Source organism: Cebus imitator, unplaced genomic scaffold, assembly GCF_001604975.1.
Source record: "Cebus imitator isolate Cc_AM_T3 unplaced genomic scaffold, Cebus_imitator-1.0 Scaffold537, whole genome shotgun sequence".
Lineage (NCBI taxonomy): Eukaryota > Metazoa > Chordata > Mammalia > Primates > Cebidae > Cebus > Cebus imitator.
This window is the reverse complement of record NW_016107852.1, coordinates 1,736,783-1,753,505: the sequence shown is the minus strand read 5'-3', so window position 1 is coordinate 1,753,505 and position 16,723 is coordinate 1,736,783. Positions and strand designations below refer to the sequence as shown.

The 16,723-nt window shown below is 35.5% G+C and overlaps 1 protein-coding gene across 3 annotated transcripts in view; it reads right to left on the bottom strand.

Moving 5' to 3' along the window:
• The window catches only part of RCHY1 (ring finger and CHY zinc finger domain containing 1), a 39,284-nt gene that overhangs the window by 22,294 nt on the left and 267 nt on the right, over positions 1–16,723 (bottom strand). The window contains exons 2-3 of one of the 3 annotated variants that reach the window (XM_017514749.2): positions 11,774–11,893; positions 11,417–11,532 (exon numbers count right to left, since the gene is read on the bottom strand). The exons of 1 other annotated variant lie outside the window; for it this stretch is intronic. In XM_017514749.2, coding sequence (XP_017370238.1) covers positions 11,417–11,532; positions 11,774–11,893 — 236 coding nt within the window. Of the gene's footprint in view, positions 1–11,416; positions 11,533–11,773; positions 11,894–16,419; positions 16,690–16,723 lie in introns of those variants that run through there. One more of the 3 variants, XM_017514750.2, reaches the window with a different exon arrangement.

The following is a 16,723-nucleotide window of genomic DNA, read 5'->3' as shown; positions in this document are numbered from 1 at the left end:
AAAAAAAAAAAACAAAACACATGCACAGAAGAAAGATGAAGATGACTTGATTACCCTTGGGAAAGACTTCACAAACCCAAAATTGGTAAAAGGAAAGAAATAATAAAAAGCAGAGTAGAAAAAAATGAAAGTGAGACTAAAAACACCATACAAAAGACCAATAAAACAAAAGCTGGTGTTTTTGGAAAGATAATACAAAATGAAAAAAATATTTAGGTAGACTATGAAAAAGAAAGAAAACCAAAGACACAAGAACTCAGACCACAGAAATACAAAGATAGATACTATTATTAACAATTATATGACAACAAATTAGAAAACCTAGAATAGATAAATTCCTGGACACATCCAATCTTCTAAGCTTCAACCACGAAGAAACAGAAAACCTCAATAAGCCAGTAACAAGTAATGAGATTGAAGCCATAACAAAAAGTTTTGCACCAAAGAAAAACCCATACTGCTGATGGCTTCACTGCTGAATTATAGTAAACATTTAAAGAAAGGAAGGAAGATAAAGAAAATAAATCCTAAAATTTACATGGAGCTGCAAAAGACCCTGAATGTTGCGGTCACCCCATCTTGGATGCCACTGTCGGGATCACCACCTGCTGTAGTCTGTCCTACAGGCCCTGACTCAACGACAGGTGAATAAATTAAGTTCAGCTGAGGGTCCCTGCGGCTTCTTACAAACTCCCTGGAAAGTGCTGTAAACAGTTGCAACCACCAGCCCTCCCCAGCCTGTGAGACTCACATTTATTTAGTAAAGCTTAATTGACAAAAGACTTGAGTCAACACACTTGCAGAGAAAAATCAAAGGCCCAGGTTCCAATGCCCAAAGCAAACACCGTTAGTGGATAATATCCCAGTCAACCTCCCCCAAGAGGGCCATCTGGCTCAAAAGTTAGTTTTAAGACCACATGAGTAAACAAGTTTGTTAGGTAAAGTCCCCCACATACCCTAGCTATTTGCTTCACTTATTAACTAAATGTAAGAGGGATTTAGGCTGCCTTCCACCAAAACTTCTACTGAAACTATGAAAACACCCTTAGGCCTTCCAAAAGTATTTGAGACTATATTTTATAACTTTTCTCTACTACATTTCCCTTAATATTTTTGCCACCATCTTGAGTGAATTCCCACACCTGAATAGTCAAGGCAATTCTGAGCAAAAAGAACAAAACTGGAGAGGATTCATACTACCTAACTTCAAAATATACTACAAAGCTACTGTAACCAAATCAGCATGGTACTGGCATAAAAAGAGACAAATAGACCAATTATGCAGAACAGAGAAAACCACATATAAATGTATGCATTTACACTAACTCACATTCAAGAAAGGTGCCAAAAATGTACAATGGAAAAAAGATAATCTCTTCGATAAATGGTGCAGAAAAAAACAGGATAACCATATGCGGAAGAATTAAACTAGATGCTTATCTCTCATCAGACAGAAATCAAATCAAAATGGATTAAAGACTTAAACCTAAGACCTGAAATTATAAACTACTAAAACACTGGGGAAACTCTCCAGGACACTAGTCTTGGCAAAGACTTTCTGTGTAAGATCTCAAATGCACACACGACTGAAACACAAATAGACAGAATTACATCAAGCTAAAAAGCTTCTGCAGAGCTCAGGAAACAAACAACAAAGTGAAGAGACAACCCACAGAATGAGAGAAACTATTTGCAAACTATCCACCTGACAAGGAATTAATAATCAGAATATACAAACAGCTCAAACAACTTAATAACAACAACAAAAAATCTGATTTAAAAATAGTTCAAAGACCTGTACAGTCATTTCTCAAAAGACAAACAAATGGCCTGGTCAACAGGTAAATCAGAAAATACTCAACATCACTACTTATCAGAGAAATGGAAATCAAAACCACAATGAGGTGTCATCACATCCCAGTTAGAATGGCTTATATCAAAAAAGACAGGGAATAACAGATGCTGGTGAGGATATAAAGAAAGTGGAACCCTTGTATACTATTTGTGGAAATATAAATTAATACAGCCACTGTGGAGAACTGTATGGAGATTTCTCAGAAAAACTAATAGAGCTACCATATGATCCAATAGGTCCACTACAAGTCCATATCTAAAAAGAAATCAGTATATCAAAGGGTATCTGCACTCCCATGTTTACTGCAGCACTATTCACAATGGCCAAAATATAGAATCAACCTAAGTGTCCATCAGTGAAGAATGAATAAAGAAAATGTGGTATATGTACACTATGAAATATTATTCAGCCATTAAAAAGAATGAAATCCTGTCATTTACAGCAACATGGATGGGATGAAGGTCATTATGTTAAGTGAAGCAAGCCGACCACAAAAAGACAAATATCACATGTTCTCAATCATATGTGGGAGCTAAAAACTGGATGTCATGAAGATAGAGAATAGGCTGGAAGATACCAGAAGCCAACAAGGGTAGGGAGGATCGGACAGGCAGGGGATGAAGAAAGGTTGATTAATGGGTAAAAATATACACTTAGAAGAAATAAGCCCTGGTGTTTGATAGATCAGCAGAGTGACTACCGTTAACATTAATTGATTATACATCTTAAACTAGCTAAAAGAGAATTAATTCAAATGTTTCCAGCATAAGTATTTAAGCCTGGGCAACATGGAGAAACCCTATCTCCACAAAAAATTAGCTAGGTGTGGTGGCACATGCCTATACTCCCAGCTACCCAGGAGACTGAGGGGGAGGATCACATAAACCTCAGAGGTTGAGGCTGCAGAGAGCTGTGATCGTGCCACTGCACTCTAGCCTAGGCAACAGAGCAAAACCCCTTCTCAAAAAACAATAAATACTTAAGGTGATGAATATACCAATTACCCTGATTTGATTATATGAATGCATCAAATTATCAAATGTAATCCAAAAATACATACATCTAATACATGTCAATAAAAATAAGGAATCAGAACACAGCAACCACTTCTGCTATACAATGCTGTCTTATAAAAAACTCTGGTGCTTACTTAGTAACAATGAGAAACTGGTATTTCCTCACTTTTTAAAAAGCTCATTCTTGTACATTCCAGTAATGGCCATTACCAAAAAATTAAGACCAGATGTTTGCCCAAATTTACCAAAAATTGATGCCCTATCTTTAGGGTACATCAGTCTTTGAGAAAGATAGCCTCTGTGAAAAGATAATCTATAACTATAATCAAGCAATTTTAAAATGCAAATCAGGATTAAACTCTGTAAGAAGCACTTGATTTGCTTACAGTGATTATTGCCTAAGGATGAACAGCAATTTTTCAAGCCCACACCTCCAAATGAGAGTCAGAGATACCACAGATGAAGCAAGAGGGTCAAAAGTAGAAATATCAGTAGGAGAGCTATGCCAAGAAGACCTGTTTATCCTTGCCTTATGGATTTATTTAATGAACTAAAAGCAATGACAAACCTTCCTAATATGCCTAAGACAAAAATGTTTAATTCCCAAAGAGGACTTGGTGTAAAAGACTATCAACAATGTACAGCTCCAAAGTAAGAAGACTGATTTTCAAACAAAAATACAGGAATTAATACATTCAAATGACATGATTTTTTTTTAAAGTTATCGTGAAAGGATAAAGAGTTTCCAACAATGCTCTATTGCACAGACAGACGTTTTTAACCTATCTTTGCGTGTATGTCTGTGTGTTTCAGATGGAGTTTTGCTCTTGTTGCCCAGGCTGGAGTTCAATGGTGTAATCTCGGCTCACCTCAACCTCCACTCACCGCAACCTCCACCTCCCAGGTTCAAGCGATTCTCCTGCCTCAGCCTCCCGAGTAGCTGGGATTACAGACATGCACCATGACACCCAGCTAATTTTGTATTTTTAGTAGAGATAGGGTTTATCCATGTTGGTCAGGCTGGTCTCAAACTCCCAACCTCAGATGATCCGCCTGCTTCGGCCTCCCAGAGTGCTGAGATTATAGGCATGAGCCACCACGACCAGCTCTTTTAATATTTTTATTATTTAGAAAACAATAGTCATTATTGATGATTATATGTCATTTGACTAACAATCTTAATAGATTTTGCTCCTAATATCTTACGGCAAATTTTTTAAAAACCAAAAGAGCTCAAAAATCCTCAAGAGTAAGTTTTCAGTATGCCACATGCACTCATTAAAAGCAACGACAGGCTGAGTATGCTGGCTCATGCCTGTAATCCCAGCACTTTGGGAAGCCGAGGCAGATAGATCAGGAGGTTGGGAGTTCAAGACCAGCCTGGCCAACACAGTGAAACCCCATCTCTACTAAAAAATACAAAAAACTTACCCAAGCATGGTGGCACATGCCTGTAGTCCCAGCTACTCAGGAGGCTGAGGCAGGAGAATCACCTGAACCCAGGAGATGAAGGTTGCAGTGAGCCGAGATCGTGCCACTGACCTCCAGCTTGGGCAACAGAGTGAGACATCATCTCAAAAAAAAAAAAGCAACTGCAGAAATAAATATTTTAAATATTTTTGAACGATGACAAAAGATATAATGCCTCCTAAAATACCTACCTGAAATGAACAAAACTATTTGTCTATAACTTGAGTCACTTAACATTGCAATACTCAATAACATAAAACAACTTTTCTATTTGTAACGTCTGTTATTCTATAAACATCTCCTAATTATGTTTCACTGAACATGAAAAGGATTCTATAATCAAATACTGTATTAGAAATTCAATATACTTGGATATTTCCACTGTACAATGAACAAGTTAGAAGTTCTGAGAAGGCTGGACATGGTGGCTCATGCCTGTAATCCCAGTCCTCTGGGAGGCTGAGATGGGCGGATCACCTGAGGTCTGGAGTTCAAGACCAGCCTGACCAAGATGGAGAAACCTTGTCTCTACTAAAAATACAAATTTAGCTGGGCATTGTCGCACATGCCTGTAATCCCGGCTACTCAGGAGGCTGAGGCAGGAAAATCGCTTGAACCCAGGAGGCAGAAGTTGCAGTGAGCCAAAATCACACCATTACACTCTATCTTGGGCAACATGAGCGAAACTTCATCTCAATTAAAAAAAAAAATTCTGAGAAGGGATTTTAACTAAATTCAGCATTTAACAAACCTCTATGACTGCGAAAGCCTTTTTATACAATATCCACTCTGTACATAGATCTAGTTCCTTTTTTAATCAATTGTTTTAAAGATGAATATGTTATAACATTTATTATTTCTTAGAAGTCTTCCAAAGAAGAAATCTACTTTTTCTTTAATAGAATAAACTCATTCTGTTCTGTTTGCAATTACCATATGGGTCCATTGAACCCTTTTATAAATCTAATACATTATGGAATCTTAATAATCTTATTTTTCCTAATTTTGGTATTTCAGTAGCCCAGGAATCCTTTCACATTAATTATCAATTGTTCCCAACTATCCTAACAAAAAAACTAAAATGCAAAGCATGGTAGAAAGACCTTTCATATAGAAACATGAAAGAATGACATAGTATGAAATAATCACTAATGCGTAATCCTTCAGTTTTCTTTCTGTACTGCTCCAAGTATTACATCATCTTTCATGAAGGCATTAAAGAGTCTGCAGATACCTTCTTTGTAGTTTTCCTTGAACGCAGTTGAGAAATCTGAATTTTTCATTTTTCACAAATAGAAAAAAAAAAAAAGGAAAATTTAGACAAAGTAGAAGATAACTGCAAAAAGGCAGATAACCACTCTAGACTGAAGGTTCTCCACCTAGGCAATATTTACATTTTGAAACAGATAATTCTTTGTGGTAGGGAAGCGTCTTGTACATTACAGGATGTTTAGTTGCATCCCTGGTCTCTATCCAGTAGATAAATGCCATTAGCCTCCACTACCTCTCACCCCCTGGTTACAACAGCTGAAAGTGTCTCCAGGCATTACCAGATATAACCTGCGAAAAAACCGTCCCCAGATGAGAACCAGTTCTCTGGACTCTAATTATAATGATGGTGAAATCAACCCTATAAGCAATAACCCAGATTATGATTTTCAGATGATGTGCTATATGAACAGTCTCACTGAAAAAAAGGAATGAATAATATACTTCTAAGAACAAAAAGAAAATATGGTATCCTCACTTAGTCATTTATTAGGAAGGACTTCAAATTATATTATGTCATGACAAATACTTGGACCATTCCATTTTGCTAAAAGGATGTGTGATAATATTCTTCCATCTTGTATTATATTTGTACACCAAAATGTACTTAATATGGTTCATAAGTGGACAAATGTTGAAGGCAGATACATATGTAAAAGTACTTAGAAGGAAACAGATGATGTAAAAATGAAATTTATTAATATGTTTTGCAATTATGGAGCAAAGACAGCCAACTTTTCTTCAACCAAATTGTGACTCTCAAAGTTCTCAAATTTATTTGAATTTGGCAATGCACGTACAGAAGTGATGATAAGCCAAGACTTATTAGTGGTGTATTTGAGATCTGGACTTAGTATTGCATTTTGATGATGCAAATACAAGAACCAGAAGTAACTACAAGCTAGAACCTATTAGAAATGTGTCTAAAATCTAGAATCAGTATGCACATGTGCCATATTCAAGCATGAAAACTGACAAGTAAATACAGTTGACCCTTGAACAACATGAATTTAAAGTACACAGGTCTATTTATAAGCAGATTTTCTTCTACCTCTGCCACCCCAAAATAGCAAAACCAATCTCTCTTATTCCTCCCTTTTTTCAACCTACTCAACATGAAGACAAGGATGAAGACCTTTATGATGATCTATTTCCACTTAATGAAGAGTTAACATATTTCTCTAGTTTATCATAAAAATATAGTATATAATACATATAACATTACAAAATATGTATTAATGACTATGTTATTGGTAAGACTTCCAGTCAATACCAGGCTATTAGTAGTTAAAATGTGGGGAGTTGAAAGTTATACTCAGATTTTCAACTAAGCAGGCAGTTGGTGCCCTTAACCCCAACATCGTTCAAGGGTCAACTGCAGTTACAAAGAACACTGCCATATTTGAGCACACATGTCTTCAACTTGGAATATATGGAATTAAAATTTGGGTTTGCAGTGTTCAAATTCCTAGTAAAATTTCTAAAAGTTGTTTTTCGCTACCCTTTATTCTTTCTTCAGCACATTATTCATAAAAGGACTTTAAAATATTTTTTTAAATAAAAATCCATTATACTTAAATGGTAAATGGTGATGACTAATTTTTCTAGTACATTCAGGGTCATCATAATACTGAAACACTGCCAACAATATACTGCATACACATTACTGTGCACCTACTATATATAAGGTGGTGGTCACCAACCTTTTTGGCACAGGGACTGGTTTCGTGGAAAACAATTTTTCCATGGAATGAAGTTTGGGGATGGTTTCAGGATGAAACTGTTCCACCTCAGATCATCAGGCATTAAATTCTCACAAGGAGTATGCAACCTAGATCCCTTGCGTGCACAGTTCACAATAGGGTTTGTGCTTCCATGAGAATCTAATGCCACTGCTGATCTGACAGGTGGCAGAGCTCAGACGGTAATACTCGATCACCCACCACTCACCTCCTGCTGTGTAGCTCAGTTCCTAATAGGCCACTGACCAGTACCCATGCTGCCATGCATTGGGGACCCTGATATAAGGCACTCCCAGGTATAGAAATGTAAAGTATGAAAATAACATGATCTCATGAAGTTTAATATTTACCATGTAGCATGAGATGTGTACTTTGTAGTCCCAATAACTTGAATGTCAATAAATCAACTAATAAAATAGTGTGTAATTTTCTTGGTTGTGTGTGATAATTAAAAGCTATATGCAGATATTATATACAAAATAACACCATAACAGTGAAAATAAATTGGAGTTCATGAATCAAATAGGATGAATCTTAGAAACACAGCTCAGTAAAAAAACTAAAAGAAAGAAAAAAGACCATATATATGATTTTTAAAACAAGCAAAATGAAGCATATATTGTACCTCTACTTCCACAATGATGAAGTAGCTGGTATGGGACTAAAACTCCCACTGAAAACTAGAAAAACTGAATTTAAAGAAAACAAGCTGTTTAATAGTAAAAAGCAACTAAGTGCTTGAAGGGCAAAGATCTCAGCAAGAAAGGAAATATACTGAGGGAAAGTCAATATCTCTGCTTCTTTCTTCCTTGAGAGATTTTTAGACCCTAAACTGCGCTGTGACAAGCTAAGAAACTAAACAGAGAGCAGCAGGTAAGAGTCTAAGGAACTAAGTAAATCCTCTGAAAGTATTCCTATGCTTGGGGGCTAAAATTTGGAGTCCAGGTCCCACCACAAAAGAGATGGGCCTGGTAAACAATCCTAGCTTTTTAAGACAAGATCTCCAAAGGACCATATCCTAGGAGCATAAGAATAAAGGTAGGGGGGACAAAATAGAACAGGACATACAAAAAAACAAAAATTCACCTCTAATCATATCAATGCTATCTATCCCTACATTAACTACCTACCAAAAGAAAAATAAATTCTCTTTGGAAAAAAATAGCATCCAGAGAATAATTTTTTATGTATTATATCCAACAATCAACTAAAAAAAAAATCAAGCATGTAAAAGGCAGAACCAAACACCAAGAGGGAAAAAAACAAAAAACAAAACTTACCCATAGGTAATCAAGATATTAGAGTTATCAGGCACAGCCCTTTAAATTATCTGTGAACAATATATTCAAAGAAAAAAAGATAATTTCACCTGATAACTGGAAAATAACAAGAATGAAGATTAAACATAAATTTTATAACTTAAATAAATAAATAACTTGGTAGGTTTAACAGCAGAGTCAACAAAACAGGAGAGAGACCTGGCTGATAATCAATGGAAACTATCCAATTTAAGCATAAAGAAAATTAAAGTAGGAGAAATATTAAAAAAAAAAAAAAGATATGAGATGTAGTAAAAGGATCTATGGAATGGAGTCTCAAAAGAGGTGGGAAATGTTACAGAAACATTATCTGAAGAGAAACTGGCCAAAAATATGTCAAAACTGACAGAAGACATCAAGCCACAGATTCAAGAAATGCTACAAACCCCAAGCCAGATAAATATTACACTCAACAAACCTGGACACATTACGGAAAAACTGCTAAAAATCAATGACTTACAGAGAGAAGAGGATAAAAAACAAATTACCTTCCAAGAAACAATAATCCTGAGAGGTGGTATTTTTAAACAGAAACTATGGAACCAGAATATCTTTAAAGTGTTAGGAGGTGAAGGAGAACTGACACCTGTCAACTTAGAATTCTACACCCAGAAAAAAAAAAAAAAATGAAGGCAAATAAAGACATTTTCAGAGACCAAAAAAAAAAAAAAAAAAAAAGAGAGAGAGAGAGAGAATTTATCATCAGCAGGACCTCACTAAAAGAAATAATAAAGAGTATTCTTCAAGCAGGAGAAAAGTAACTCCAAAGATAATGCTAGAAACTTAAAGGAAAGAAGGGCAACAGAAATGGTAAACATATGACAACAATAGCATATAAAGACTTTTAGTGCTTAAGGCCCTAACATTGTCCACGAAGTGGACATATTATTCTAGTAAGCCAAGGATGTATAATTCCTAGGATAACCACTAAGAGAATAATGGAAGAATGTACAACTAATAAGCTTCTAGAGAATAAAAACGGAATAGAAAAACAATGGATTAATCCAAAGACAGCAAGAAATGAGAGGAAAAAAAGACAAATACTAAGGCAATAGAAAATATCAAAATTGTAGATTGAAATACAAATATATCCTAACTACATTAAAAATAAATGAACTAAATACTCCAATTAAAAGTTTTATCAAACTGGATTGAAAAATTAAAACTCAACTATATGCTGTTTTACAAGACACGTGCTTTAAATGTAAGTATATAAAAATGTCTAAATGGAAAAGGATATCATGCAAAAACTCATCAAAAGAAAGCCAATACATATACTCCAAGAATGTTAAGTAAAAATAAAGAATTAAAATTTAAAAAAGCCAATACAGATACAGTAGATCCTAAGGCAGGAAACATTACTAAAGATAAAAAGACACATTATGTCATAATAAATGGATCAATCATACAAGAAAATGTAATAATTTTAAGTATGTGAACACTGAATGACATGGCCTTAAAACATATAAAACAAAAGAGCAAATACTATATGATTTTATTTATTAAAAACTTCCAAAAGTCAGCATACTGGCTATCTTTGGGGAAGTGTATTAATTTGGAGGGGCACACAGGAAGCTATGAAGGTGCTATGAACGTTGTGTTTCTTAATCTGGGTAGTGGTTACTAAGGTATGTTCATTTGTTAAAATTCATAAAGTCATTCACTTATAATTTCTGTATCTTTTGGTGGTTAGTTATCCTTCCTTAAACACAACTTATACTAAAAAAAAAAAAAAAAGCAACAAAGTGATTTAAAATATTCAAGACAGGCTGAATGTAGTGGTTCATGCCTGTAATCCAAGCACTTTGGGAGGCCAAAGTGGACAGATCACCTGAGGTCGCAAGTTTTGAGACCAGCCTAACCAACACGGAGAAACCCCATCTCTGCCAAAAATACAAAATAAGCCGGGCATGGTGGCACATGCCTGTAATTGCAGCTACTTGGGAGGCTGAGGCAGGAGAATTGGTTGAACCCAGGTGGCAGAGGTTGCAGTAAGCCAAGATCGTGCCATTGCACTCCAGCCTGGGCAACAAGAGAAAACCTCTGTCTCAAAAAAAAGAAAAAAATATTCAAGACTGTGATTACCTCCAGCAGGGACAAGAAGAAAGGACTGAACATGGAACACCTTGGACTTTGACAGTATTAGTAACATTCATTTCCTAAACTGGGTGGCTTGTTCACTGTATTATACTTTATACACACCTTACATACATATGTTAACATATATCTAAAATACTTGAGTTTTTAAAGAAAAAAAATAATTCCTTATACACTGACATATCAATAGCAGCTTGTCTGAAATTAGGCTGTAGGTTATTTTTATTATTTCTACTTTTCTGTTTTTTCCAATTTTTATAAAATCACTATATATTTGATAATTTTTTAAATACTAATTTTTAAAAAGGAAAAATTTATCCCAATTCTCTACCTCGGTTGCCTATAAAACACTTTATATAAAACATATTTTATATTCCAAAGGTAAAATTCTAAATAACTATACAATAATTAATGGGTAAATTAAATTATTAATGATGCATGAAGAAACTTCTTAGAATGTATACTTTCTATAGCTTGACTGTGCTGATAGTAACAGAGATACATGTATTTATCAAAGCTCACTGAATTGGACACTTAAAATGAATGCATTTTATCAGATGTAAATTACATCTTAATAAAGTTTATTTTAAAAACTATTATTGCATATACATTAGAATCAATTAGATAAGAACATATTACATACAGTACCTACAAATTCCACAGTTTTCACAGTGATACTGTTTCTTATCTTTGTCAAACAAATGGCATATATCACAATAATATTCTCCAAACAATGTGCTACATTCTTCACAAGTCTGTTGGGCCTAAAAAAGACACATAATTAAAAAACTGCAATAAACTAACCAAAACATTTTGAGTTACCATTTAAGGAACTTTTGTTAAAGTATATGCAGTTTATTTTTACAAGTTTTGAAACACCTAAACCAAAGATACTGCTTATTCTAGAAATTAAAGAAGTCATATTTGTAATACTTCTGATTAAATTTTTTCAAACCACCTTAACATAGCTTTTAAAAAGAAAATAGAAATGTCATAAAATCTTACATGTTGAATTTTTTCACAGTTTATGCACTGCACTTCCTTCACTTTAAAGCGGTCTAGTTGATGATCTTCATTGTTATCATGACACAAACGGCAAGTATAAAGCTTGTCACAGCAAGGTGCCTAACCCCCATGGGAGAAAAAGAGATATAGTAAGAAGCAAGAGAAACCAAGTGGGCAATGCAAAAAGAAAATTTTTTCCTCCTCCTCCTGGAACTCAAAGATTATACCCAGTAGATTAGATGCTAAACTAATCATAAACATAACATTTCACTAGTTTCTTCGCATATTTTATGTTAATTCTTCCCTTCACATCACTATGTCTATATGAAGTTTAAACCAACTTTAAAACAAAAGAATTATGAAGGAAATCCTTAAATTGAAACACTAATCCAGCAACACTTGATATGGTTTGTCTGTGTCCCCACTTTTATCTCAACTTGAGTTATATGTCCAAGAATGCCCAGGTGTTGTAGGAGGGACCCAGAAGGAAGTAACCGAATTACGGGAGCTAGTCTTTCCTGTGCTATTCCTGTGATACTGAATAAAATCTCACAAAATCTGACGGGTTTATCAGGAGTTTCCGCTTTTACTTTTTCCTCATTTTCTATTGCCACCACCATGTACAAAGTGCCTTTCACCTCCCACCGTGATTAAGGCCTCCCCAGCCACGTGGAACTCCAAGTCCAATTAAACCTCTTTTTCTTCCCAGTCTTGGGTATATCTTTATCAGCAGTGTGAAAACAGACTAATACAACACCCTAATTTCATTCTGAGCCTAAACAGCAGACAGGAAACCTCTTCTCAGACACTTCCAGATAAATTCATTTACATAATAAAGATTATCTTCTTATTTTACTAGTTTTTAATAATCATCAACCTCATATCTAATATTGCAGAAAATGCAACAATTGTAAGAGATAGCCCTTGTTTTCAAGCATGGCAAAGACTGTCAGTTGTCAACCAAAATCCATCCTCTCCTTCCTGGGCACAGTTGTTCAGCTATACCACACAGATGGCCATACGCCCTAAAACATGACAAAATGACAACAGAAAAATATTGTCCCTACAGTGACCATGTGGAACAAAGGCCCATCACTAATCTGCATCACTCACCTTGGAATTGTTAAATGGGAAGAAATAAAACCTTTATTCTTTAATCTACATCATTGTTTGGGTTTTTTCATTACAGCAACTTTACCATTACAAGTATATCAAGAGATTTCCAGGCCAGTGAGCTAACCCAATACTTTCCAGTACATTGTGAGCTTGCAGATCACTCATTTCTGAAGGCTTCCTATGCCATGACTTACCATAATGTAGTTCATCCCTTAAAGATTTTAACACTTAAGTGGCTCTTCCTTTCTCTGTAACTCTCAGTTCCTTCACTTTCTCACTTCCAATAACCTTGTCCTCCATCCCATATATTATCATAGTTATACGGTAGAACAGTCATTCTCAAATGGTTTGGTCTCAGCATTCCTTCACACTTTTTAAAATTACTGAGAATCCCAAAGACCTTTGGTTTATGTGGATTTTATCTATTGATATATACCATACCATAAATTAAAAAGGATACGTTTTTAAAATATTACTCCTTTTTAAAAGCAACAAACTCATTACTTGTTAACATAAATAACATATTTTAATGAAAAATAACTGTATTTTCCCCCCAAATAGCTGAAATCTTGTATCTGCTTATGGATTCAAACAGTTGTGGCTAAAGTACAAGAAGAAACTCTGGCCTCACACAAATATGTGCACTGGAAAAGAAAGGAGTATTTTGAGTATTTTAATTGCCTTTTCAGAGAATTATGGATATTATTCTCTGATATTACACTAAAACAACAACTCTTAAAGGGTAGTTGCAACACAAAATCTGAAATAATATAAGTGAACTTTTCTTACTCTGTCACATTAAAATCCATTGACCTATCTCGCACTTCAAATGGATGTTTTACTCATGCATTGGTCATTTGGAAAACACTAGTTCAGTGAGTTACTTACATCTCCCGCATATTCACACATTTAACATATAATATCAAAAAAAAAATCATATTCATTAAAAGTCTTTAGGTATTGAAGAAAACCTCACCAAAAAAAGTCTTTTAAAAAGCTTCCAACCTTACAAAAGCTCATAAAAGTTTTCCAAAATTCTAATTTTTGTGTGAAAGCTTGAATTTTATCACTGGCATCAAATACTGTCATTTTCATTGGTAGTGAGTCTCACTTTTTTCCTTTTTGAGAAAATGTCTGCCAAATACTCAAATGTGAATCACTATAGTTCTTTCAAGTAAAAAATGCTGTTCCATGAAAAAAAGCAACTAGTTCACTTTACAATCCAATTGCACAAAAGTTTTTCCTGAAGATAACCCTTTAATTTAGGTTTGCAAAGTGTTTGATGAAAACTTCCCATGTCACCGAACAGCATATTAAAAAGACACACACTCAATGGTTGGATTTGATGAAAATTAATGATTTTACTGCTTTATCAACATTTTTAAGTGAAACAGGCTTTTTAAAGAAACTATAGGTGTAGTATAGCTTGGTGCCACTGTCTTGATTCAAGCTAAGGTATTAGCAGTATTAAGTAGTGCTTTTCCACCATCAGTGCAAGTGTCAACAGACTGAAAAAAAAAAAAAAAAAAAAAAAAAAAAAAAAAAAAAAAAAAAAAAAAAAAAAAACCTTAGTATTCAAAGAAAGTAGTTTTGGCCTTGCAGACCCCCAAAAGGACCTCAGAGATTCCCAGGGATCCATTCACCACACTCTAAAAATCACTGCTACAGAACAACTGCACCCTCTCTGCATCTCAATTCCAAGCATCAAATTCTCTAACCACCACCTCCTCTCTAACTTACTCCAAGTCTTCCCTTGCATACACCCTACTTCCCTTCTCTCTTCCCTACACTCACAGATCACAATCCCAACCCAGGTTAAATCCTATTAGACCTGTATCAGAAGCAGCTGAATATGGTTAGAGAAAAAACATCACCATCCTTGCTGGTTCATTCTCTCATTCTTCTAGAGTCTAAGATCAAAGATTTAAATGATCATTTCACACCTTCTCTGGCTTTAAAAGCCTAACAACTCTTTCTCCCGCCTTAACACTCTGCTGATGAGTGTTCACTATAAAAACAGTAACTATACTTCCTGCTAACAGGCCTGAAAAAAATAGTGATCAAAAGAGAACATCCTCCTATCATCTCTATTAACTTACTTGCAAATATACCTCAACCTCTGCCTTCCCTTATGAAGAACTGACGTCTATGCTTCTAAGGCCAACTCCTTCACTTGTGCACTGGATTTCATTCCCTTTGGCTACTCAAGGACAATGTCTCTACAGTTTTCCCTCTCTCTCTTGCATTATAAAATGCTCTCACTCTACTGGATCATTTCCTAGAATATACAAACATGCTGCAATACTTCCTCTCTCTCAAGAGTAAAAAATATCATGGTGCCACATCTGCCAGCAACCATACCTTATTTTTTGCTTCCCTTTATAGCAAAACCCCAAGAATTACCTGTAAGTGCTATTTTCAATTCCACTCCTCCCATTCTCTCTTAAATTCACCCGAATCCTGACCTCTCCACTGGAACTCCTGTAGTCAAGATCAACAGTGCTCTCTTCCTTGCCAAATCCAAAGGGCAATTCTCAGTTATCTTACTCAAACAACTGCATTTGACCTAGTTGACCACTTCCTCCTTGAAATGCTTCACTTGGCCTCTGGTATTTAAGAGGGAGAGAGGGAAGACAAAAACTGTTTGACACCCAAGGCTAAGTATCTTAGTGTTATGATACACAGATCTAGTTGTGTAGTTTATGGGGGTAAGATGTTAAAATCAGTTTTTGACCTCAAGTCTGAAAGAGTAATAATACATCTCAGTAGAAATGCAATCATATCGATAGCATTCAATTTCCTTACAAAACACTTGGTGAATGACCAACTTTTTTAAGGAGCTTCTTCTGTGCAGTGGACCAATGTTCACCAAACCACGACTTACAGAAAGAGTTTAGGATCCACTTACAGGCCTGAGATTAGAACTTGCTTCTAATAATGAGACAGTGACCAGCAAGGCTGACTTGTAACAGTCATGGTAGTATACATTTACTATTCATTTACTTCAGGGAATGCACCCTGTTAAACACTATACATGCCATTTAGTATATATACTCCTCATACGCTTTAATGAAACAGGGACTATCATCCCCACTTTATACATGGGGTAAAGAGGAGCTAGCTAAAATCACAGTTATTAAAGAGAAGAGCAAAGATTTGGATATAGGGCGGTTGAGATTCCAAAGCTCAAGTATTCTAAGCAAAATTTTTGTACTGCTTCTTGTAAGGAAAATCAGGAAACTTCAATTGACACATGCCAATTTAAAAAATATATAGCTTAAGAACTTTTCTCAAAGTAACGATACATACTCACTAGGCAGTTTCCTATACATAATTTCCTACTTAATGGCAATTACATGATTGTCTTCTTTTTTCGGACATATGTTTTCTCCTACGTAGGTCTAAACACACGCATTGCCTTTAAAATGAAGCTGGCAGGCTATAAAACTTTACTACAGGAGCTGAAATCGTATTCTAGTTCTCCACCTGCTTATTTTCATTATCTTGACTTCCATTACTTCACCACACACCTGAAAGGAAAAGCCCAGTACAGGCCGGGGCTGCCTCAGTCTACTTCAACAGCAAAAGACGAATAAGCCCACATGTAGAGAGACCACTGTGCAAGCCTAATCAATTCCCAAGAAAGAGGGTTTTGCTTTCAAGGTACGAAGCAGGTAGGAAAGGCGGGGCTTATCGCCTTGCCAAAAACGTTCTCCTCAAGAAGAACCCAATTCCAAGCGGAGAAGGTATCCTGAAAAGGAGCTTAACCTCAAACTTAAATCCAAGCCTAACCGCCTGCCCAGCCCGCCCCAGTCCAGCCCAGCCCAGCGGAAG